Below are 26,226 nucleotides of genomic sequence, written 5' to 3'. Positions count from 1 at the left end.
TGTGTAACACAGTTTAGTGATTTGGTGGTCTAGCTGGAAATATCTGATTTGTAGTTTGAAATCTGGAAAAGCTTAAAGCATGTAACAGCTGTGAACCTTCAGCTGGGACAGCCACTTATGTACCCTGCACATAGATACTGCTGTTCACCTGGGCCCTCCACCCTCTTGTCCTGCTCACTTGTTTTGACTTGTTGCAGATGCTTTAGAAAACAAATTGTGAATATGCCTGTAGGGGAGGTTTTTTTGGGGTTGGGTTTTTTAGCAACTCCTCAAGTAGACACTTGCTGTGGTAGTGTTACTTCCACATGAGCTTTGCCAGGGAGTCTAGCCTATCATCCTATGAAAACATACTATTTATCTTTCAGTAGACAGGACAAGTATTGACCTGAGCACACAGCACAAGGCCTGCAATGCTGACTGAAGCTTTCATGCACTCTTCCTATGTTAATAATAAATCTAATTAGCAATTAGTAAAAAGACCTTTTTTGTGTCAAAAAATGTCGGAAGGAAAAGATCAATATATTATTATAGACTTGTGATTTTTAGCTAGCTGCTTCAGCATCTGGTTTTTAATTTTACTTTCAGGAAGAAAAATTTGGCACTTTTTTGTGGAAAGCACTGTGAAAACATGAAAACTTTCTCAAAATGGTTTTGCAAATAAAGCAAAGTAAGACCTGTCTTCTCATAAAAATTGGCATGTTCATAACTTAGTGAAGACAGAGTTTGCCTAATTTAGATTTCATTTTCATTGCAACACAGTGTGAAACAACCCATTTCAGTGAAAAGACATCATTCCATGATATTTTTTCAGCCAAACCAGCTGAGGTTTGATAGTTGCAGTTCAGCCTAGGAAAGGAAGGCTTCCCAAGGCAACCACGGAAGTGAAAATTGCCTCTGACAGAATTGTATTACAGGCATATTTGATGATTATGCAACAAGTATGTATGACTGAGACTTCTCTCCCTCCCTCAGCATGTCATGTATTTGGCTAAGAGGAGCCACTTTATGCCTGGAGGCACGACTGCAGTGCCTGTTTGTGTGCCCACCAGCACCACCCTCGTGGGTGCAGGCATGGTGATCCACCAGCACCCCTTCCTCCTGCTGGTTTAACCAAGCCTCTGACTGTTCAGATTCATTCTGAAGGTCCTAACTCCCTGTGTTGGTAGAGTTCTATAGACAGGAGATTTTATATGTTTAGATATATATCTTTCCTGTTGAATTTTGAAAGTACCCTGGGTATTCCAGTAGTTTATTTGAACTGCAGTATAACTTACGCACAGCTCCACTTCTCTTACACATAAAAATGTACTTCATGCTGCTGCATTAAGTCTTTCAGTCTTGGAAGAAGGATCAGAGCTGCTCCTTACACGGTGGGAAAGAGTTTCTTTTCAACAATCCTAAATCCAGCCTAAATATACTGCTTTCCATAACTGCTATAGTCCTGTGATACCGAATGTCATCACAATAGAGGTTTTATACTACCAACTTCCCACAGGGAAGAATGCAACTGGTCCTAGTGGCAGGATTTGCAGTGTGTGAGATGTCTTCCTATCACTTAAAAGTGAAATCCAAGGTTCTTATTCTCAGGGAAAATCACTGACTTAACTTCATCAAACAAAAATATGCCAGAATATTTCTACATACAAAACCAGGTTTTAAGGCAGTGCCTCTTAAGAAAAGTAATCTGCAACTCAGTGACTTTGTTTGCAAGCCTACTTGTACTAGATTCTGAATTGAATGGTCTTTTGTTAATTAATTTGTTTATAAGTCTGGGTTAAGTGGGCTACAATTCCCTTCTGAATTTCCCCTATTAGAGCAATCCATCCCATAGCCTCAGTTACACAGATCAGCTTTATGTAACAGGAAAGGCACTTGTCAAATATAAATGCAACCTCAAGAAAACAGGCAGTCTCTAGTCATGCTAGGGACTTATTCTTATATTAGTCAAAAAATGTAAAGATTAATCTGAGTTCATTAAATGCTGTTTGCCAGTGTGCACATGTGGAAATAAATTTGTCTGGAGTTTGAAGTGATTTCTTATGGAAATGATTCGCATATAATCAAACTGCCAGTCTGCCTCTGTACCTCTCCTCACAGGAACTCATGTATCTGTTGGCTGGTTTGAGGTGCAATTAGCTTACTGAAAATGAAGAAAATAAGCATCTAGGTAGTGGAGTTTATTACTATATCCCAATTAAAGAGAAGGTCAACCTCATGTCTTGTTACATGTTACAGTATCTCTCCAGCCTGGCAGCTTTTGTTACTGCTCCCATTTCAGAAGCAGCTTTCATCGGCATTTACATCTCTGTTGAGATACAGATCTCTTTCTTGTTTGGCATGAACACAAGAGAAACCACACATCATTTGATCTCTGGAGCATGTGCTTAGTTTTGTCAGCCTGCATTTAGCAGTTAGACAGCGCCTGGGGACAAATGACTGAAATTCTGCTCACTTCTCAGCTTGAGCACCCCTGCTCTGACTACTTGGAAGTCCTACCTTGCTGGGTCCCAGGCCAGTGGTGAGCCACAGGGAAGGGAGGCACACTGCTGTGACCTTCCTCTCATCATTCATTAAAAGCAGTTTCCTGTACATTGTGTGGGGAGCTAAATCCTGATAGTGTGCATAGGGAATCCTCAAGCGTGTCAACAGGGTCAAGCTCATAAGGGACCAAGCAGGATAAGACACCGAAGTGGCCATACAGAGCCTGAGAGCATTTAGGGACATCCATACCTAGGCATGCAGGGACCTGTAGAGTAAGGTGCATGCTGGGTTTGACAGCAGCCAAGTGCCTGTGTTCTATTTCCTGTTCCTGTTCTCTTCATTGGGTTTCATCTTGGCTTTCTTTTCTTTTTCCCCAGAAAGGGAAAAACTTTGCCTACTTTTTCTGCTGGTACTGTACTCTCTGGAAATGTATATCATGCCTCAGAAAACAGAAATAACAGCCTAGAGAAACCCATGCCATCAGGGGAAGACCATAGTAAGGTCAGACTTGAAACCCACCCATAACCAAGATCCTTCTCCCTTGTGCTTGTGTCCTAAAGCACATTATCATGAAGGCACAGCCTGATGTGTTATTGACTCTTCAGCTCAGTCTTCACCCAGGTAAAGCCCCAGTAAAAACAGTGTTTCATGAGAATGTAAATTTGTCCAACACAGACTAAACACAGATTTTTATCAGAGCAGTTATTGCAGTTGGGCTAGAAATGACAGTTGACAAAAAAAAAAAAAAGGAAGGATAGCAGGTTTAGTGAGATCATGATGACTACTACTAACAGGGAAGGTGTGGCTAAGTTATGTGCCAAAAATGTAGATGCAGCTTCTGATTCCCTTCTGAACTCTTCTGTGCCTGAAGAAATGCAATAAATTATATGAAAGTATTTGTAACAGAACTTTCTTGAACTAAACCTGACTTCAGAAGAGCATTTTCCTCTGCTACCAAATGGCAAAATCCACACATGTAATTTTAAATATATTGCAGCAGGTAAAATGTGCGTTCAGCCCACAATCAGTAAGTACAATTCACCAACTATTTTATAAAAGGCTGAATTTCTTTTCATTCATATTTATCTGTTGAATCTCTCTCTCAACTCCTTTATACGAAAAGAAGTGATGATATGCATATTTTCTTGAGGTTTTGGGTCTTTTTTAAACTTCTGATAATTATCCCATGAGCATTTTGATAGCAGGTCAGCAATTACATTATGAAATAAATATGTCTTTCTGCTACAAAATTACAAAATCAAAACAAAATAGATAAATACTACTAGATGAAAAGACTTGTTAATTAAGACCATTAACCAAATTTTTTTCATGGCTTTCATCTTTTTTTAAGTTTTGATTGAAAGATACTGAAAGTAAGTAGTCTAAACTGTAAAATATGTATTATCTCTAGAAGGCAACATGGCTTCTCCTATTGCCCACAATCATTATATGTAGTATTACTGGCAACAGGAAATCATTGCCTACTGTACATTTAAGATCAAAAAAATACTGCATCAAGAGGAGGAAAATCTTTTGTTCTGCATATCTATATTTCAGCTTGGATGTATAGATAATAGACTTTTTTACACTCCCTCTCTGACATGCCATGATGCTGAATACAATGTACCATGGAATGTTTACCTCACGATAGACTAGAGAGTACAGATGTGGAAACTTAGCACCTTAGAAGTCCATCATCTTTCTTACCTGACTCATACAGTCAGAAAAACTGAATGTCTGCCACAGCAAGTGAAAATTAGCAGGGCCTGACACGAATGCTAGCCAGGTTGTGATTTAATGTCTATAAAACTTTATGAACTCTTACATACTGTGTTTTGTAACTGAACTCATGTTTGGGTACACAGTAGCTCTCCAGAACAGAAACAAGATCCACAGCGTGATTTTGACATCAATTAAGCTTTACTCATTTATGAGCAGAAACAGGTCAGACTGAATTTTTGGGTTTCTGTGTCATGAAGAGAGAAGGATTGGGCAGAACTAAAAACAAATACATTGCACTTACATTTTCAAGGATGTCCTTGATGAGAGAAATTTTTCAGGATCCAAGTCTTGCAGAATTCATGGAGCTTTGAAAGCCCTTTTTAAATAAAGATATGCTGCTTACATGTGTTTTCAGTTCATTCTTTCATTCTTTCTTTCATTCATTCTTCTAAAAATTCTGTGCTTGGCAAAATGGGACGTAAATTTAGTCTGCAGCTGTTCCCACAGGCTGTTGAGTTTAATTGAAAGTAGAAGTGATCCAGTGTCAAAGTGGGCATTAAAACAGAAGTCTGCTGGAAATCTTGGGCTTGGTGCATGAGGCTGATAAACTCCCTGGCTGTTGAGCCAACGCTGTGTCACTTTACGTGTGAGTGACACCAGTGCTCTGAAGGGAAGGAGTCTGCGCCCCTCTAAAAGATGAGACCTGTGTTTGTCCTAACACAGAAGGTGGCTGTACAGAGTTAGCAGTGTGCTGTTGCATTCAGCACAGTAAGCAATTGAAAACTGTATTTGGCAAGTGTTTTCTCCCTTTGGCTTTGTCCTTTCATATGTATATGGATAAGCAAATTAAACCCCATTCTTAGTGAGGTAATGGTTGAGGTATCCAAAGCAAAGCAAACACACACAGCAGACAGTGATGCTGGCTCTTACTGACGTTTCAGGTACCATCTTATTACCACGTAGGGATTTCCTCCTTGGGACAGCCTGTTTGCATTGCCCACCTAAACTCCACCCCAAAGATAGTACCCTTTGCCATTCAGCAATTCTGCTTTATAGGTTATTTATTTATCTGGAGAAACCAAAAATCGCTACTGGCAAATAATTGTGGCTTTACCTTGACGAAAGAGAGGTTCACAGGTCTCACTCGGCAACTCTGAGAAGGGAGTTGAGTGAGGTGTGGTGGTAATGATTTTGCAATAGGCAAGATTTGCAAGGATAGGCAGCATCCTCACAACAGGTTGATTGCTTTAGTGGAGAAGAAAATCCTCATACCTGTTGCCAGGCATCCATGTCTGATCTTCGAGTATGAACATTAAAATACCTAAAACCAAAAACTACAAACAAACAAACAAAAAACCTCCCACAGAACAAAACAAAACAAATCCCAAACCTCTGAGGAGTAGAGGAGAGAAGGCGACTAAGGGGTTAAAAAATTCGAGAGCTGTGAAAGACGGCACAGCAGTGCAAAGGGGAAAAACCCTGCAGTTCTGAGTGTTTAAACTTCTTCCTCCGAGTAGTTAAAAATCCGACCGCCTGGTTCTTGCAATCGGAGGCAGGGAAGCAGGTGGCGATAGTGTTTTAACACCTTCTTTGCAGGCTGAAGGGGTTTTCCTTGCCGGCCGCCTTTCCTCTGAGAGGACACCTTTGCCCGCTGTGCCCATCCCGCTGCATTGTCACCGTGTCGTTCCGTCCCCCCGCGCCCCGGAAGCCGCCGCCAGTGCCTCCCGCGGGGCTGCCGGCTGCCCCGTTAGCCCTTCCCAAACCGGGTGCCAACAGGGTTGTAAGAATTTAATAACACTCTGTACACTTTGATTAAAAAAAAAAAAAAAAGTGCTTTCTAAGACTAAACCCGGGAGCAGCATTAATTAACTGTGGAGCAATTTTAATTGTCAGGAACACACATTCTGCCTTTCACACGCACAAGTCGGTGAAGAGAACACCTGAGCTACCCTGAAAAGCTAAGTGAAAGTACTTTGGAGCGTCTCCTCGGGAGAGTTTTCTGCAATAAATTCGAGGAAGAAAAAGAAAAAAAAAAAAAAAAAAAAAAAAAAAAAAAAAAAAAAAAAGCCGTCTCCGACCTGGCGTTAAACAACATGAATGGGTTTAGCAACTCAGCCAAAAGCCCTTGTCACCCTGTCACCTCTCTTTCCCAGCAGCTTTTAAAGAATTCGGGGATGAAACATCTAAAATAAATCCCAAATCCTGCCCTAGTGGCTGCTTTCGCATTTCAAGTGTCTCTTCATCTGTGACAAGGACATCGTCCTGCTGCGGCGGGGACCCCCGGCCGCCCCATCTCCAGCCGCCGCGTGAATGCTCGGCAGAGTCGGGGGACTGCAGGGACCTTCTCCATCTCATTTATTTCCAGGCGATTTCACGGAGCTTCATTCTCCCGTGGAGCTGCTCAGCTGCCCGCAGAAACGAATTCTGGACCATTTCCTCTGCAAAACAATAAGCCCGCCGTCCTAAGGAGCGTCGCGAAGTGTCGCTTGGGGGAAATCAGGGCACTTCTCCAGGGGGAGAGAACTGGCTGTGATTTGGAGTAAAACACCCTGGGTTTGGAGGACACACCGGCGCCCGGTGCGAGGTCGCGTGTGATGCGGGCGGGGGCGGCCAGCCCCGCGCCTCCCTGACGCTCCCGCCGGCACCACCCGGGTCAGCCACAGAGCTCTGCGCGACTTTCGAGAGTTCCCCCTCCGGCCCAGCCCGGCAGCCCCGCCGGGGCGGCTCGGTCCCCTCGGGGGTCCCGCTGCCGACGGGGCGCACACGCCGGGTGGCGCTGCGAGCCCGCGGCAGCCCCGCCGCGCCGCCCCCGCTCCCCCGTGTGCGCGAGTGTGGCTGTGCCCGCGCCAGGGCGGAAAAGGGCAAGGGGAGCAACGGGGAGGCAGCTAATCGCTCTCGAAAGAAGCACCGGTGCACCGATGGGGAGGAAGACCAGGCGAGGTGCAAAGCCTTCTGCTCAGCAGCAGCCGGGATGTGAGAGCGGCCGACTTTATTGCCAGCGGAAGGAGAGCTGGTAAGGCGTGGGACAGCTGGAGGTTGCAGCGAGTGCATAAGCATACGCATGCACATCCTCCCGTCTCAAGGGATGAAGACAGGCTTAAAGCAAAGTATGTTGCCGACAATAATAATAATAATACTTAGAAAAAAAATATATATATATATTCTTTTCCTCGTCCCCGCAAAAGAAACTTGCACGGCTTGACATCGCCCCAGAAGCAAAAGCTATTCAAAAGAAGCCTCTCGCCCAACCATCTCTCTTTCCATAACAAGGGATGAACGCTCACAAGCCTTCTTTCTGCGTCCCCGACCCACAGGGCAGCCCCGAGTCTCCAGCCGGGAGCGGGGGCTGCTCCCAGCATCGCCACCCTGGGAACACCGACTTTGCGAAAGCGTGGGGCTCCCTGTCTGCTTTTTACACTTTGCAGAGCAGTATCGCTCCGCCTGAGAAGCAGAATTCTCCGATTGCCAAGACCAAGATTGCTCCCCAGGAGGCTGGTCCATTATTCAGCTCCTCACCGGGCCTTGCAGGCAGTATAAATATGCTTCTTGGAAAATTGTGCGCTTCTCAACAAGTAATACAGGATCCCAGTTTGTTTCGAAATCCACAAGTGTAAAATGGAATTACTCTGTATTTAGAGTGCCCCACTAAAGCTCCTATGCACTTGCCATTATCCCTTATTTCCCTAATCCCTTTTTTTAAAAAGTGAGTAATTCCAAGTGGCAGTTAGAAAACCATAGAACAAGAAACACAGTAATTGTCCTAAATAGTGCAGTTTTTCTCAGTACACACCTTTCTGATGTGTAACAATTTCTCCACACACTTTAGCAAAAGACAGCCAGTTTGCTTAAACGATGCCACAACAACAAGGGAAAAATTGGTGTTCTACTTTTTAAAGCAGGTGTTGCAAAATGAGCTTTCCTCCATGGAATTGTTGAAGAATTTTTAATATGCTTTTATGATTAAAAAAAAAAAAAAAGTGTAATGGAGTGAGCTGAGAAAGCAGACCCCGATATATTCTGAGAAATATAAGGTTCTTCTGACAGAGCGAAAGAGTTTTGTCCTTTTATCATAAATCTGGCGAGAGCGTGAGCAACTGCACACCTAATTTGTTCACACCTTTTCCTTGCTCCTTCTTCGCAAAGCTAAACCAGAGGTCGCTTCACGGAATGTAGCTGAAATGTGGCAGGTTTTGGCAAGTGCATACTTACTTTCAGCCATTCATACTGAAAGATTTGTTGGACTTCATCAAGTATCCTTACTCCACCACCTTTACAGCTGTGAAGGTGTTGACGGCTGGATTAGCCATCACATCCACAAATAAAACATTTGAGATTTCAGTTCTCGTTTTCTGCTCTCGCATTCCTAGACTGGAATCGAGGAGAAGTCAACACCTTTTGATCGCTGTTAAGTCTCGTCAGGCACAGGCCGAGGGTAGCAGGAAAGGCACTACCAGCAGGCAGAAATGAAGTGGCGTTTTAAATCACTTCAGCTCCACACATCTCCCATCACTGCTCTATTGAAAATTTAAACTGGAAAATGACAATAAAAAGCCGGAATAATGGGTAAAGCAGGACACGAAATTCGATAGACACTGCTACGAGCTTGAAGGGAAGCGACTTAAAAGGTCAGAGAGCAAACGGGAATGGGCACAATCATCTGAAGGCAGTTGGAAGGTAAGTTGATGGACACCGGTTTGACCTGTAGGTCAGCAAACTAGTTTAACTCTACCTTGATCTGCACAACGCAGAGACAAGTTCCCGGCTCCTATCAAGCAACTCAATGCCCTTATCTGGAAGGGTTTAGAAAAAGTAAATCCACTACAAAAAGGAGCTATTCAGCCTTCAAGTGCTGGGTTTTGCTGGTAAAAGGAAGGAAAAATATGTGTGTTCTCACACAACCTGGATCCAAACTGGCAGCTCCCAAACAGAAGAAGCACACACTCCTCCCTGGGTGAAGGATGAGTTTTGCTGCTGGCTCTGTCGCACTGCCAGTCAGCCCCGAGAAGGAGCAACCAGTGCCCTAAAGCAACCATCAAGCTCCTGGACAATAGCATTTTGATAGCGCTCTCTTTTCAGGTGGATATCAGAGAAGCAGTATTAGAAGTTATCCTCTGCTCCTTTACTCTTTTTACTAGGTGCTCAGACCATTCCATCAGGACCAAAATTTCTAAGTAACATAACCACTACCTCTCACTCCCAGTGGGGAAATCAGGTGCTGCTATGCCACCCCATTTACATTATATAAAAGAAAAAATAAAATCAGAGCAAACTGTTGCTTTGTTTCAGTGGCAAACATTGCAGGCCTCTCCTGGTTGCACTTGCAATGAAGAAAAATCAGAATGCAGCTCAGAAAACGTCAACCAGAACAACTCTTGTTTCTAGTGGTTGATAATAGTCCCATCTAACCCTTACACCAAGCAGAGGACCAAAATCTTGAATGCATCGGGAGTTGACTCGTCTGTGCTTTTATGTCCCGCATTTTAATACCTGCTGTTTAAGGTACTACTAACAACGTGTTTTACATGTATGCACAAAAGATCATTCTGCTATGCAGATTCCATGCTCTAGCCCCGATTTTTCAGTGCCCCGACAGTGAGCATCACCTCCCTATGTAACACAAGAGGCCAGATCTCCAAACAGAAACAACACATCCTCCACACGCTTCCCCCCCCACCTCGCCCCCCTCTCCCCCCCCCTCCGCCCCAAAAAGAAAAAAGGTGGTAGAAGAAAGTGTTAGGAGTTTGAGGTTCTGGTTTGGTTTCGGTTTTGGTTAGTTGCTTTGGGGTTTTTTGCCAAAATGCTAAGCAAATGCCAAAGACACAATTGTGTTTTTATTGTTGTTCGGGGACCGCTTGTGGAAAAGATTTAAAGGACGCAGCAAGGGCGACAGCGCTGGACCGGCTGGCTGACAACACCCTGCAGCCCCTGAAATTGCCCAGATTCCGGGTCCTGTGGCGAAAACGCCCCCGAACGAGAAGGGAGTTTTCACATACAGCCGCGAAGTTTCCCAGCCCTGAGACCTGAAGAAGCTAGTGCTCGCTACGGCAATTAGCATCGCTCCCAGCCACAACCAACTCACCTCACAACAAAAGCGGAGGACCACTTTTTATTTTGTCTTTTAAAGCAATAATGGCCCTCAGCATTTCAATATTAAATCTCCTTTCACAATGGATCTGGCATGATGTGAAAAATAATTTCAAGGCGGAGGTATATGCAAAGCAGCTTCTCAAACACACTCGGGTTTGTGAGAGGCACTGTATTATCAGTCTGATAAAAACAATTTTTTAAAAAGGGCTAATGTCTTTCATTTATTTTCCTCTAATAGTGCATTGTAAAAGGCATGAAACAGAACAACTTCTTACTCGTTTTAATGCCTCAAAGCTGCTCTCAGTAGGTGTTAAAATTTGCATTCATTGTATTTTCACTTTTCTCTGAAACTCTGGAGAACAACTTATGTCGAGTTCGAAGCAAATAATTTACTGCAACAATGGACTTACAAAGAAGAAAAACAACTGACTGACCTAAGGTAGAATGTTTTTCTGGAGTTTATTAATACCATTTAAAATATTACAGATAAAAATCAATTACATTTCATGCATTTAAAATGCAAATCTAAAATGTTCCAGCGAAGGGCTTTTCATTTCAATGTGAAATATCCAAATTATTTCAACATTACAATGAGACAATTAGTTTGCAGCATTGCAAACCGCTAATGTAGTGTCAGGAGTGTTTATTAACATTTATCAATATTATTTTCAGGAAATACACATAGGCCAACGTTAGTTCAGTTTCACTTGGACAGTTTATTTAATACATGGGTCGTGGCAAACCCACTTTATGAAATATAGGAGAACTCTCACCGTAACTATACCTGAACTGCCAGCAAATGCAAATAAGTACATGCTCCATTAAATTAAATGTCATTCAACATTTATCAAATATTGTTTGCTTAATTACAGTTGTATGCCTAGCTAAATTAATATTCAAGCAAAACCTATATCCTGAAGTGTGATTTGATGCACACTGCAAGAAAGGAGTCCAGAAAAAAAAAAAAAAAATGCAGTGAACCAGGACTGCAACAAGAAAGTTTTTTTCGTGACAGGAAAAGAAATAAAAATTAAAAAGAAAAAAAAAGCTCAAGTGTACTTCAATATATTTTCAAATATTTACTGGAAGTAATTTACAAGAAAAATACTATACAAAATCGTCTCCTGGACAACTGCACCTCACACCGATACATTGGTGGAGTTTTATTTAATTGTTAGCTAATCTAGAACGATTCCCCAGTGGTACAAACCTATAGGTTCAGACGTATTTTACAAATATTTAATTTTCCTATACCCCCCAGCCTCCCTTTTTTGGCATTGGAAATACATCTTCGCTCGAAACCCACGGTGCTTCTTCATTTGTTTGAAGTTTAAAAAAAATATACGACTTTCAACCTAATCATTTTTAACGTATTTCGCGATTCCTGCTCAAACGAGAATTATACAAATGCGCTGGCAAACGCAGTGAAATTTGGACTCGAGGAGGTAAACAATTTGTTAAAATTAAAAAAAAAAAAAAAAAAAAAAAGGGGAAGGGAAATAAGCACACTGCCGCTGCGGTCCCGGGGAGCAGACGGGCTCTGAGCAGGCACCGGGATGAGAGCAGGTCCGAGTGTCGGCTCGGCGCTGTGCGGAGCGCGGAGCGCGGCTGGCGGCGCTGCCGTCGGAAGCCCCGCAGCGGGGCAGCCCCGGCCCGTCCGCCCGCCCCGCCGGGGCACTGTGGCTGTACCGGCGCCGGTGGCGGAGGGAGGGAGCACGGGCCGGTTTCCAGCAGCAAAGCCAGAGGGAACGTGGGTGTTTTTTCCGTTCTAAAAGCAGCTCGAGGCGGGGGGTCTCAAGGCGAAGGGGAAGGGAGGCGGCGGCGGGGCCGCCCCACGGGGGGTCGCGGCTCTGCCCCCTTGCCGAGCCCCGTCGCGGGGGTTGCGCGGCCTGGCCGCACCGCCAGCCCCGTGCGGGGCTCCGGGAGGGCAGCGGAGTTGCCGCGGGGCTGAGCGCTGTTCTTGCGGAGCCGTGCCGGCTACTTACGTGTCCGCGCCCCACCGCGGGGCTGCGCGCTCGGGGGAGCTGCGCGACCGGGAGGGTGGCGGGACTGGGGGGCGCGATGGCCCCGCTCCTCCCCCCGTCACTCCAGGCCGTTGCGGTGGCCCGGCTCGGGGGGCGGCAGCAGCTCCGGGGAGTGGCAGGGCGGACTGCCGGCCGCGCTGTGCTCGCTGTCGGTGTCGCTGCCCTTCTTGCCGCCGGGGCCGGGGCCGCCGCCGGGGCCGCCGCCGCCGGGGCCCCCGGCGCCTCCGGGGCCGCTGTGGGTCTTGACGTGCTTGCTGAGGTGGTCGCTGCGCATGAAGCGCTTGTTGCAGACGGGGCAGGCGAAGCGCTTCTCGCCCGTGTGGGTCCGCAGGTGCCGCTGCAGCTCGTCGGAGCGGGTGAAGCGCTTCCCGCAGAAGAGCCAGTTGCAGACGAAGGGCCGCTCGCCCGTGTGCCAGCGCAGGTGCGCCTTCAGGTGCGAGGTTTTGCCGTAGACCTTGCCGCAGCCGGGGATGTGGCAGCTGTGCAGCCCCTTGCGGCGCAGGCTGGCCCCCGCCGGCCCCAGCCGCTCGGCCTCCTGGCAGTTGGGGCAGTCGCAGGTGGCGCGGCCCGAGTAGCGGCGGGCGGAGGAGCGCGGCGAAGCGGCCAGCGGAGCGGCGGGGCCGCCGCCCAGCATGGAGCCCCCGGCGCCGGCCAGCGGCGAGGGGGCCGAGTCCGGGTAGGAGCCGGGCAGCACCGGCTTAAATCCGTCCATGAGGTGCTGCCCGGCGGGGCTGAGGAGGTGCGAGGAGGCGCCGCTGCTGAAGGCCGAGTGACCCAGGCCCGAGTAATCCGAGTTGTAGCCGCCCAGTGGCGAGTGGAGCGAGGTCTGGAGTCCACCGGCCGCCGGGTGCAGCGAGCCGGGCAGCGCGGCCGCACCATTGGGGCTCTGCACGTCGATCCAGCCGGCGCCCACGTCCCACCAGCTGGAGGCGCCCGCTGAGCCTACCTCACCGGCGCCGAGCCCCGGGTGCGAGGGCTTGAACCAGGACTCGTAGGGGTGCGCCATGCCCACCCGCGGGTAGATGCCCTGCAGCCCCTCCACCGACGTGTGCACCTTGGAGATGAAGACGGGCTGGTGCGCCGCCGCCTCCTGTCCCGCCGCCCCACCGCCGCCGCCTCCGCCGCCGCCGCCGCCACCGGCGCTGCCCGGCGCCTGGAAGACGGAGTAGTCGTTGGCGAAGGGCGAACTGGCGGCCGCCGCGCTGCTGGAGGTGAGGGAGAAGGCGCTGGAGCCCGGCGAGCCGCCGCAGCTGAATGAGTCCGAGACCAGGGCGGCCGCCGCCGCTGCCGCCGCTGCCGCCGCCGCCGAGGAGCCGTTCCGCGCCGCGCCCGCCACGCCGAAGCCCGGGAGGCCGGAGCCCACGGCACCGCAGCTGCCCGCCGAGGCTGAGGAGGAGGAGCGTTTCCAGGGGTGGAAGCCTTTGCCGAAGGAGGACGCGCTGTCCGAAAGGGCAGACGGCGAGGGGCTGGGGCTGCCGATCTTGTTGCAGGTCGCGGCGAGCATGGCCAGCGGCGTGGAGCCTACCCGCGGTTCCTCCTGCGGGCACAGAGGGGAGAGGGCCGTCCCGCCGGCGTCAGGGATGGAGCGGCCCTGCGCCGCCGCCCCGCGCCCCGCGTTCCGCGCCCGGCACCGCTCCGCCGCCCGGCCCCGCTCCGCTCCGCCGCCCGGCCCCGGGCGCAAAGTTTTGCGACTCCCGCGGGAGGATCCCTTCGCTGGGGCCGGCACCGCGGTTCTGCCTCCAAACGCCTTCCGGGGCTTTTTTTCACCATCCAACTCCCCTCCCCCGGAGGAGCTCGGGAAGGGTTAAAAAAGGGGGAGAAAAAAAGAGAGGGGAAAAAAGTTGCGCCTGTTACCGTAGCTTGAAAGATGCCCCCGGCACGGCGGCAGCTACGTTTCAGCCTGCTCCCTTTCCCCGGGACGTGGCCGGTCCCCGTCCCTCAGGCCAGTAAGGCTATTTTCTTAAATATAGAATCGCAGGACTATCAAATTACTACTTTTTTTTTTTTTTTCTTTAAGCGTCCTTAAAATCAGCCTAACTTACATAGCAACGATAATGAAATACATATATAAATTTAACATATGTAAATATGTATGCATACACGAGTTGAACGTACCTGCTAGACACGGTGGGTTGTGTTATTTTAAAGGGAAATAAAAAGCCACAATCTGTTGCGAATTTTAAAAAATTGCACACACAAAAAAAGGTAGTGCTGGGTTTGGGATATTTTTTTTGTTTGTTGTTTTTTTTTTCTTCCAGCAGTCACATGTAAAGAAGAAAAGCCACTTCTCCGGGGGCACAGGAACAGCACAGCCCAGGCGCTGTAGGTTGTTTCTACAAATGCCCTTAAAACCTTTTCCTGCTCACTGAAAAGTGACTCTGCCCCCTTTTCCCCCTCTCACTCTTTCTTTTCTCCTAAACTCACTTGTGCTTAAGTTAAAAAAAAAAAAAAAAAAGAAAAAAAAAAGAAAAAGAAAAAGAAAAAAACCCAGGCTGAATAGAGGAGACTGATAGCCCCGGTCAAGACAGGGGTTATTTTAACCCCCTCCAATCGACAATAAAAAGAAACCAATTAAACCAGCAAGAGAAAAAAATCCTTAGACTCACCCCTAGAAGTGAAGTTGCCATCACACAAAAGTGCCCTCCTCTCAGAGGATCTTTTTTATATTGATAAATCAGAGGCAGTGTTTTTTTTAGAGGTGTGCAATACAATGATCAGTTCCGCCCATTCCACCACAATTGTAGCTCCCTCGCCGGCTTTGAAGTGCCGCTGAGCCGCCGCCAGCCAATCCCCGCCACCGCCGCCTCGCTCGCCGACGTGACTGCGTGAGGTCACCAGCGCCGTGGAGCCCGGCCGTCGAGCCCCGCCGGCGCTGATGACCTCACGCACTCCCGTCGGCGAGCGGCGCGGGCTGCGGTCCCGGTCTGCGGGGACCACTCACCCCGGGCCGGGCTGCTTCGCCCCGGCCGCCCCTTTACATCGCCCCCCCACACCGTGTGCGTAATTTGACAACAGTTGGTTTTGGGGGTTTTTTTCCCGCGGAACGGTTTATATTTGAATTTTTGTGTTATCATCATCATCATCATCTCAGCCTTACTTTGATTATCGGCACGGACTGGCGAGAGCGGTAGCAACCCGTTTCTCCACTAGCCCCCCCCTCCTCTACCCCTCCATCCCCATCCCCTCTGGTCAGCCCTTCTTCTCCCGCTGTCCCGGCAAGGGGGGGAACACTTTAGGCCACTGCTGCCTGTCGTTCCCTCCCTTCTCGCCCTCGCAGACCCGCGGTTTCAGACGTGATTCTTGGCGGTGGGGTCGGACAAGCGGAGTCCACCCTGGCGGCGCCGGCACAATCGGGGCTGGCTGCCAAGCGGCCCCGCCGCCTCGTCCCGGAGCACCTCTAAGGTGCGCGCTTTGCTGCCCTCGGCTCCTCTCCCAGCCCCGGACGGCTGCGGGGAAGGGCAGAACCCTCTCCCCCTGTCCCTGGGAGAGCAGCCCGCGAGGGCCGCCCCGGCCCGGCCCCGCTCGCCCAGGTGCTCTCACGCCCGCGGGTTTTCCGCGGCTTCGCTTGGCTTCCCAGGGGATGTTTTTCTCTCGGCTTCGGTTTTAACCCGTTTCCGTGTCGTGGGGATATTGACTGTACATCATATCTATTGATCAAGGGGGTAATGTACATTATCATACTTTGAAGTAAGAGTGAAGTAAATTAATGAACCGCTTTCTTTCTCTGAAGGCTGACGCTTACCATAAATGTCGCGTTTCTCTCTGCGAGCTGCTCTGAATGATTTTAGCCTGTTGAGAAGGCGTGACAGGCCAGCCCAGAAGGAGGAAGGGGTGGGGGAAGGAGGGAACTCCGTTTAACAAATAAAAAAGAATTAACTTCATTGCTTTGGTCTCCTTCTATAATGATATTCATTTTACAGACCTAACGCACACTTGTTTAAATTTCGGGTTTAATTTAATCAATACTATCACCCTCAAAGAGGGGAAGAACATTTCCCGGAGATGCTCCCTTGTATGAATGCTTATTAACTTTTTATCTCCACTTTCTTTATCTGCTGGAGATGGGGAGGAACTATTAAGACATAGATCAGAAAGCGTAAGAACAAAACAAGCATCGTGAGCATTACATTTTAGAGGAACACAAAATCGCATTTTGTGGTGTGCCAGGTTAGGTAAAAAGATCGACACGCATTCCTTTCAGCCCCAGAAAGTCTGAGAGACTTTGCCATACACCGGGGAAGTAGAAGCCTTTAGTGATATATCTCTTTTTAGGACAGCCTCGCCGGGTGGGTCTTCCATTCGCATCCGTATTTTGCCTGCACTTGTCTGCCCAGAGGAAACATGTCCTTTTTTGATCTTTTCGTGTTTGTTTGTTCCGATGCTTGCCCTGACTCTTTTGATTTGGGGTCGAAAATCCTTAATTTTCAGTGCGCTTTTCCTTTAAAAGCACCGTGTGGGAAATTGTGAAAAACTCGTTGTAAAAATAGTCGTGGGAGTCTTTACAAGGGAACTCAACTGAGAGGGAGGAAAAAAAAAAAAGGCAAATATATCAGAACAGAAATCACAAAACTCCTGCCAGTGGGCATTCTCCTGCTACTCTGATAATTTCCCCGAAACTGGAAAAGCAGCAGCTTCTGAACTTTGAGAGCGGTGAGCTGATCTTTTCTGAATTCGCCACGGAAACATCTGTAACCTTCCTCTTTTGTATACATTGCCTGCTGGGCAAAGGATTTAAGCAAGCTTACAATTTTGTTTGCATTTGCCTTATTGACCACTGCACTTAAGGGTGCAGTACATCAACATAATATGCAGGTGGGGGTGGGGGAGGGGGGGGGGGAACCAGCAAAGAGAGGTTTTCCAGAAATTAATTAAAACTTTTTTTTCCCCCCCATTTGAAGTTTAATGTACGGGAGGAGATAAATGTTCGTGCCGTTTCTTGAAAACCTGTGGGATCCACTCTCAATAAAGCTAAAATCTATTAGCATTCTGTATGCATCTGCAGCATAAATTTCATTTGAATTTCAAATTTAATAAACCAGGAGGTTTTTAATCATCCCTGGTTTTATTTGTTTGATATTAACATGCTTATTGACCGGGTCTGTTGACCAGTTTGATCATTACAGGACAGCAAAAAGTTAATTAAAACGACCACAGCTCCTTAATCATATCATCTGTCTCATCCATGTCGCTCCCTTTATTACAGCCTATGATGGATAGTCTCCCAGATTAATTTCTCTGTTTCTTCGATTTGGACAACAGCTTTTGGGACCTAATTTACATCCTGGGAACAACTTGCTCAAGTCTACCTAACATCTTGAGTCTACAGTGTAGATTAGCAATCTCGGAACTTTAGCCACAACGATGGCTATGGCTAACCTTTCGGGAAGGGGGGTGGATTTTCTTGGAGCAAACCCTGATTCTTCGCGCTGCGACCGGCAAGCGGACAGAGATGGATAGACTCTTGTACCAGAGGTCCTCGCCTGTCTACAGACAGCGCTACCAGGGTGTAGAGGGGGATTTCTCTTTGAGGAAACAGAGGTCTGTGCGAGTTGAAAAGGCACAGCTGGAAAGATTAAACTACAGGCTGACCACGCCGTGTGCTGGATGTTCGTGTTAGCGAGGGAAAGCGTTTCACGCCACCCTTGCGCCAGTTTAGGGGCACACGGGTGGGAGCCAGACTCTCCTGGCAGTGCGGCTCCGCTTCGCCGTCTGTCAAGCATCCAGCGAGGAAGAATTCTCGCCTCTCAGCGTCCAGCAGCTCCTAGCTCCGCTCCCGTGGTCACGGGGGAAAAGCCTCTAGGCGGGGGCCTTGCCCTCGCCCTCCCTGGGCTCCGTGCTCTGGAAAAGGCTGCGTTGCCCCCGTGTTTGCCCCACCGCCCCACACCTGCTGCCCTGGGTAGGTCGGGGCCAAGAAGTGTCCCCTTCACCCGCCACCTTCACCTGGAATCTGTCACCTGGAAGGTTTACCGAGGGGTGACAACCAACTCGCCAGGCGCACGAGGGCTCGGCTTGTTCGGGGAGCGGAGAAAGGGGAATAGGACGTAAATGAGACAAAACGGCCACCAGTCAGAAAGGACCGTGCTGTGCCTGGCTGTGCCACTGAGCAAAGAAGGTGGTTAATGTCTTTCTTTAACCTCTATCTGCACCTCTGCACTGCTGTGCTTTACCTGGGACGTTTCTCTCACTGCCTCACTGGGCACTTTCGGTGGGACCGGAGCTCCCTGTAGGGCACCGGGTGCAGCGCGGCGGGAGCGAACAGTGCGTGTGCGCCGGTGCCTCCATCTATTGCTATGTAGGCTTTTCCTTCCGTTGATGTGAACGTGTCCCAGGTACCCGCCAATCCTGCCGGGATCCCCGTCCCGCTGCCCGCCGCGGCTTCCCAGCCTGGGGCGGCCTGGCTGCTGCCCCGCGCAGCCGGCGGGGAGGTGCCCGGCAGAGCTCGGGCTTCTCGCTGAGCCACTTTAGAGATGGGAACGCGCCGACCTGTCTGCAGCCGGCGGAGGGGATTCACTTCGATGTCTTTCGTCGTTTATTTATTTATTTGTCTGGATTTGTGCTTAAAAAAAAAAAAAAAAAAAAAAAGCAGCTAGCTGCGCCTCCGAAAGGTCCCTGTAATTAAATTAGCCCGGGAAGACACCGTGCACATGCTGGTGTGTGCGTGCCTGGGGAGGGAGAGGAAGAGGCACCTTTACACCCACTCTGTTTACCTCGCCGGTGTGCGCCTAGATCCGATCCGCATCTCCTCCTTCTTCTCCCCATTTTTTCCCTGCCCTCTCCCCCCCAACCCCCAGCCCCCACTCCCCCCCCCGCTCTCCCGGTACGTTATCGCTGTGCACGCATCGGCTCCTGGGCGGTCGTGTAAGTACCGGGAGGCGCCGGAGGGGAGAGCGAGCGCCCGGGCTGAGCGCGCCGGCACCGGGCGGGGCAGAGCGCGGAGCCCCCGCTGCCGGTCCTTCGGTGCTGCCTAGAATAGATTTGTTTAAGCTGCTTTCTGTTTTTTTCCTATTATATGTCACCTTCTCCCAGGCACCACTTACAGTTAAAAACTACTAAATTCTTCTCCTCAGCGATATTGATTTCTTTTCATTCTGCTCCGTTAGGAGAGGAGGTAATGCTTCCAGATTACCTCGCGTCTCCTCCAGACGGTTGACAATTGCAATCGCAGTTTCGGGAAGATAAATGTTACTTTGGGAATTGTGCTTAATTACAAATAATCTAGGAGCTGCTCTGGGTCCGATGGTTTAACCACACGTGTTCAAATCATAGTACAAGCTTTACAAGCGGGTGCCAAGATATAGTAAACGTTTGGAAAATCGGTGTGTAAGACAGGACGTTCCCATTAGATAGGCTGCCTGAAGCTGGGTCACGCCCCGAAGTACATGCTATTTATATATAAACATACAAATATATAAATATATGTACACATGGGCTCCTGTGGATGTGTGCGCATATATAAATGTGTGTGACAGACACTCGCATATGCAAATCCTAAAACATCCAAAATCATAGCCTGCAGAGAACATTGAAGGAAAGGAAAGCTTTCTACGCGTGTATGTATGTATTTAGGTCTTTGTTCTCCCAACTGCACAGAAGTGTCAATCTGGGAAAAAATTTAAAATTTTTGCTTGCTGCCGTTTGTGGAGTGGAAGAACCCTTGGTCTTCCGGAAAAGACGTACCTTCAAAGCACTATGCCAGGAAGGTTTTGCCCACGTCCGTTCACGCACTCAGTGTGCACCACAGCCGTCTCCTGAATGCAGAACTCCTGCGATTTGACTTGAGAGACCCTAATATTGATATATTTACTGTTCCTCTTACAATGTAGCTGCCACCTTTCCCTGTCGTTATTTGCCTATATGGCAGAGCAATTAGGTCACCCCCCTCGCTCCCTCCCCCCTTCCCTCCACCCCCCCCCCCCCCCATCAGCCTTATTAACTTCGGGGGAGGGGGGCAGACGAACAGCGGGAGGGAGGCAAGGTGGTGAACAGGTTATTCTCTTAACCCGACCTGGCTGCAGGAGCGAGATGAGCAACACTGAACAGATGTCCCCATTTAAGCCATTCTTTTCCCACATGCCTGCTGGATGCTGCCAGGGCGCAGGAAGCTTGCTGCAGACCTGGCCCGTTCCCGGCCATTATGGCCAAGTTATTCTGGACCAGTGAGCACGAACAAAATGGGCTTCAGATCGCGTGCTTGAGAATAATTCGACTCCGAGCCCTGGAAGAGCCCCCTCCCCCATTTTTTTAAGTGTTGGGGGGTGGACAGGGACGTGTTTCAGCTCTGATCGTAGTAGAAGAACTTCTCAAAAGCCCCTTCCCCCTCCGTCTCTTCGGCAAATATGGTATAATTTACAGAGCAACTTAATAATCCGAGGGCCACCGCAAAAGCCCTTTGCGTTGTAAACCGCTTCTAATTACCTGCCAGAGCAATTAGCTGACTATCACGAAGAAATTAGATCGCTCAATGTAGCATAAATAATGCGAATAATTTTGTAAGGAGAATGGAAAGCGAGACCTGGTGTTTCTTTATAAGGAAATAACACCTCATACTGTACGAACCCTACATGAACACATATTAATGTCTAGGCATGCACGGAAATGAATCCGAACATGAACCCTCTGGCTTAGATTCAGCACTTTCTTCATTTACATATGCGGGGTGAAAGTCGGCTTCCAGGCGTTTAGATACAGAGCTCTTCCAGATCACAGTAATTAACACATAGCGACTTCAATAGGAAAACCTGTTTTCCAGATGATTTTTACAATGCGGCTTTATGTCTCATTTGGCAGTTTAAATAGCTGGAGTTGTTTTCTGGCTGCATCTCCACTATCATCTGTTGAGCATATTTTGCCTAGAATATTGACCAAAACTTCCGAACCCATTTTTTTTTAAACACAGATGAATAATATACTGGACATGCCTAGAGTTTTCGGGAGGGTTTCTTTTTTCCTCATATGGTTAGTTCCTCGAGAAAATGTTATGAATCGCCTTGGAAGTTTATGCTATTTAACAACTATTGTTTTCTTCTTTCTGCATTTCACCTTGAAGGATCGTAAGCCTTTGCTCCATTCTCACTGCTTCAGTACTTGTTCTCAAGAGGAAAACGCTTTCTCCAATTTAAAATTTACAGGTATTAGACAGCTTGCAGGGATTTAAATGTACGTGTATAACAAGTAGGTTATTAAATAAAAATCTTGGCGAAATATTTCTTCACGCTGTTGGATCTACAGCTGCGGAATTGAGGAAGGAGATTGTGCCCACCAACGGCAGGAGCATCGTGTAATGAAAGTGCCTTTACAGAAGAATTCAGCTAAAGTGGATTGAATTTGTTTCTATGGTGTTTCCCCCTCTACCCCCGCCCCCGTACTGAGAAAAGTGCTAGTCATAAAGCTAGACGTGAAGGTGCCTGATCGTAGTGAAGATCATCCCAGCCCAAACTACAAGTGCTCGGAGGCACTCCGGGATTTAGCGTAACTCTTTAGGAGTGCTCCGGGCTAAGGATAAACACAACTAATAGGGTTTATCTTTGATAAATAGGAGCAGCGGCGTATACTGTGATTCTTCAAACGCGTCTTCGAAGGGGGGCAAAAGCTGAGTGTATGATCAGATCTTTCATAACTTTTCAGAGCGGCTCCTTCCTCACGCTCGGACACTAACGCAGCAGATATGAAGTGACTCGTCAGACACCCTTGTCCCCAGCTTGTCTCCGAAAAGTTGGAATTTTTTCTGAACACGGTTTCTAAGCTTCTCCAGGTCTGAAGGGGACTGCTCAGCTGTTCCGCAGCCCCCACGTAGCACACTCGGAATTGTACAGCATGTTTAACGATTCTTACTGTCGGCTAATTAGAGACGGCTTTGAAGCTCCATTACCGGCAACAAAATTATTGCGGTCAGTTTAGGCCAAATTCTGCGGTCCTTAATGGAGCGAAACACCCATTGAAGTCAATGGGACAGAAGTCAATGGGCGTTGTGCTCTATTAAGGGGCACAGAATGCGTCCCTTTGTGATTTAGAGATTAAAAATCAGTATCGGTAAAATGTGCGTTTAAGACGGTCACACTCCCGAGGCAGGATCCCACCCGCGCTCCGGGAAGGGCCCGATCCCTTTCCAGCGGGCGGGCTGAGCCCCGCGGTTCCCCAGGGACGATGCTGAGGGCAGGATCGGTGCCGGGGGTTATTAATCATCGACCGGGGCCAGACAAAAGCGCTTTTCCGGCGGTTCTGAAAGGACCAAAACTTCAGTCTCCCGGAGGCTTCAGCCCCCCAGGGCCAGCGGGACTGTCAGTGCAGTGAGAGGAATTCGGTCCATCCCGCGGTCCCGGCGCTCCACAGTCCCCCGGCGCGGAGGGGACTTCCCGGGCGCGTCCCCTCTCTCCCCTCCGCGGCGCTCTGTCCCCCGGCTCGCCGTGGCTGATGTCCCCAGTCATTGACCAAAGAGGTTCGTTTCCCGAGCGAGGCTTTGGAAGCCGAGAGTCCTGCGTGAGGACACAGGAAGCGGCCCCTTCAGAGCCCGCAAGCTGCACATACACCGTTTGGACGCCAGCACAGCAGGGCTTGGGAAGTCCTGTTCCTAACCCTGACCACCCACCCACTGCTATCGACGTGATCTGACAGCTAAATTCTGAGCTCGGGTTTAAGGTGCAGCTTTGGGCTAATCCTTGATCTCTGAAATGGAGAATGGTTGTGCATTATTAAAAATTTCCTTATTATGGGCGCGAAATAGCACTGGACAAGTGGAAAAGCCCGTTTTACAAAACTGAAGGAAATGCTGCAGGTCACTGAAATATGACTACAGTTCAATATCCTTTCTCTTTGAGAGAGAAGAGGGGTGGGATATAGAGACCTTCCTTTCTTCTTGTTATTGCCTTAGGGGAAAGTAAAAGCCTTCAGGAGAACTTCACAGCGTTTTTCCCTGAGCGCAGAGGGGCGCACACAGCTGATCCTCTAGGAAGCTGTGCACAATTAAGACTCATTTTCTTTCTGCTGGAACAATTAATTGTACAAATGAAAGGTCAGGCATGTGCTTTTCCGATGTTTATCAACCACAATAATGAGCCCCTTCTATTTTTTCCCCCAGTGCATTATATTGCAATAAAGCGCTACCGCAATACCGTCTCTCTGGGTAAACATCTTCAAAGACGATGCAGCGGAGGCGAGCGGTATGTATATGTATGTTCGTGCATAACGTTTAAGAAGGGCGCAATGGCCGAGGCGAAAGCAGATGCGAGGTATGAGAAGTGAGGGCGTCCCCAGCCCCGCTGTTCCCCCACACCGGCCACGGAAGGGCATCCCTTTCCCTGGAGCGCTCCCGGAGTGCCGCCGGCCCGGGCTGGCTGAGCTGGGAGGGGGAGTCCTACCTCCCTGGGTTTCTATGTTCCTCGCGGTTTGAGTTACTTTTGTAGAGGGAGGGATGGATCCTGCCCTACTTCCTCGAGGATCCAAATCACCTTGGCAAATTCTTCCTGCTTGCCTCCACATCATAAATCCACCCACAAAGAAATAGGCTGGAAACACCTCCATATCCATGACAGGTTTTTCTTTCCATCACAGGATTCTTCTGCTCACATCTTCAGGAATGCACCAAGTACCTGCCAATCCTAAAAAATTCAAGGGGCTCCATTTTTTCATACTAGCTTAGTACAGTGGGGATTCATTGACTACATATGTGGTAACCTTTGGAACACAAGTATGACATTCGATATTTTCACCAACAGGTTCACTTATTTTCCCTGTTGCTTGGGGTACCGGCAAGTCACCACTGGGATTGTACTTCGGGGAACACAACTAGTGTTGGCAAGGTGTTTTTCTCCCAGTTGACGTGTTACCCTACATGCAACTATCCAGGACATCTACCCCGTGTAATGTTCTCCTTAACCTCAATCTGCCCACACTTACAGTGGATAAATTTTTCACTCCTGCCACATGAGAGAGGATGGAGGAGAATAACCCTACTGAAGCAGTCTAACATGTTGTTTTTGTCTGTCCAGGTGACCAGGTCTACTTTGATTTTTTTGAGTCATGTCGGCCTAAGATACCCGGAAGGTTTCTCAGAAGGGTCAGTCTCCATCAGGACCCAAGACTTGGGTCTGTTTCTCTTTGGGTAGGAATCGTTGCCCTGTTTCTTACAACATTTGTAAAAGGGTGTCTTGTGCATATCTGGCAACTGTGGACAGGCAAGTTTGGTTTAAACCAACAGGAAGCTCTGAATGCCTTAAACTGGCATTTGGATTCAACATCACTGCCATAACCAACCCAAGAGAGACATCCATCTGCAAGGAGAAGAGCTCTGCTGGACAAGATGCAGTGTGGCCTCTTGAAATGGCCTAAGTGGTGACAGCACTGCATTCCATAAGACCAGGTCCAAAGACAACATGCAGACTGAGATTTTAGATCCAGTGGACACAGAGCAATGATGCCTGCACAAGGAGAAGGCAACATCATTGTTCCTGGGGTGTGTAGCAAATTGTCTAGCAACTGCTCTGTACCAGAGCTATATGGTAAAAGGCCAGAATGATTTCTGGTAGAAAAACTCATTGCTCCTCTGAAAGGATGCTCATTTTTGTGTAAATGTAAACTTGTTCTTCAAGCACTGAACAGTCTCAGCCGAAGTTTGCTGTAGTGGCCTGTTTCATAGAGGGAAGAAAAAAATGGTAATGATGCAAGTACTGACTTTTGCCACAGTGGGGTAGAGGGCTGTCCCTGGGCTGGAAACAGCACTGAGATAAACACTTGGGCCACGCTGAGGTGGCCGAGCCAAAGCACGAGGAAACACCCCTACCCCTGTCGGAGGTACTCCGGAGTTCAGGCGGAGAGCCTGGGCTTCCCTGACAGACCGCAGCCGTGACCTCCGCGACCCACAGACCCCCTCTCTCAAGTCACAGTGATGCGCACAGACCACGTGCACCTGTATGTAAAGTCCTGACCCACCAGTGCGTCCAGAGCGAGCGCACCCGCGTACCCGACCCTTCCGCCACAGCCTGCTGCCTTAGTCCCGCAGGAGGCCATGCGGGCAGCCCGAGCCCGCGGGCACAGCCCCGGTGCGCTGCCCCGTGCTCTCGCACGCAGCCTCCCCCTCAATCACGGCCGCCCCGCTGACAGGCTGGGAGGCCGCCGCACAAAAGGCGCGGGCGGGCGCGGCCCTCCCCGCCCGGCCCCCGCCCGCCCCCCGCCCCACCCCTCCGCCCGCTCCCGCCCCGCTCCGCCCCCGCCGCGGGAGCGGCGCCCGCACAGGCGGCCGCGCTCGGAGCCGCGGGGCCGCCGCCAGCCCGAGCGGCGCAGCAGCGCTCTCAGCACCAGCAGCCCCAATTCTGCCTTTTCCACAGCCACGCTGGCAAAGCCGATACAGGTGGAGAGCAGTAAAGCACACGCCTCCTCGTGCTCGGGTCCGGCCGTGGAGGGTTCAGCGGGATGATAGCTAATTAGAAGGAATTTACAGTTTTAGTGACTAGGAAAGGTTTGTAATAGGACGGTAGTTTGTTTGTATGCGGACTCAGTTTTTCAGACACTGCAATACAAAATTGACTTCTATGGCATAAACTACTTTTTTCCTTAGATGTTCTTGGCTAATGAAAAATTGAATAGTACTGTAAAGAATGGTCTTTTAAATATCAGTTTGTATCATGCTATATTAAAAGTAGACAAAAGAGATATCAAATACTAAACAGATTTTCTGAAATGTTTGAAGTTCATTTGCTGGTAATTAGAAATCTGTTTAAGCCAGAAAAATCTCTCACAGGCAGAAAGTTTAAAGTCATTTTTTATTAGGATGCAGTCCGTGTTTTATATATGATAGCAGTAAGCATTAATTAGATCTTGCAGGATGGCTCCAAGTATGAATTTAGGAACCTGGTATGTTCAGTAGTAAAGACGCATTTCACTCCATGGGGAAAAGTGACATTGAGTCTGTGCTACATTT

At 48.9% G+C, this 26,226-nt stretch overlaps 1 protein-coding gene across 1 annotated transcript; it reads right to left on the bottom strand.

Annotated features, from left to right (window-relative positions):
- Positions 1 to 10,790: 10,790 nt before the first annotated feature.
- On the bottom strand, positions 10,791 to 15,027 carry SP8 (Sp8 transcription factor). Its single transcript, XM_048303747.1, has 2 exons — positions 14,921 to 15,027; positions 10,791 to 13,851 (listed from the first exon to the last, which is right to left on the bottom strand). Exons 1-2 carry the CDS (start codon positions 14,939 to 14,941, stop codon positions 12,373 to 12,375), a joined length of 1,500 nt encoding a protein of 499 aa, XP_048159704.1. The 5' UTR covers positions 14,942 to 15,027; the 3' UTR covers positions 10,791 to 12,372.
- Between the last annotated feature and the right edge of the window lie 11,199 nt (positions 15,028 to 26,226).

The sequence above is a fragment of the Corvus hawaiiensis genome, chromosome 1 (genome assembly GCF_020740725.1).
Source record: "Corvus hawaiiensis isolate bCorHaw1 chromosome 1, bCorHaw1.pri.cur, whole genome shotgun sequence".
Lineage (NCBI taxonomy): Eukaryota > Metazoa > Chordata > Aves > Passeriformes > Corvidae > Corvus > Corvus hawaiiensis.
Note: the sequence above shows the minus strand (reverse complement) of the source record. Positions and strands in the feature narration are given on the sequence as shown.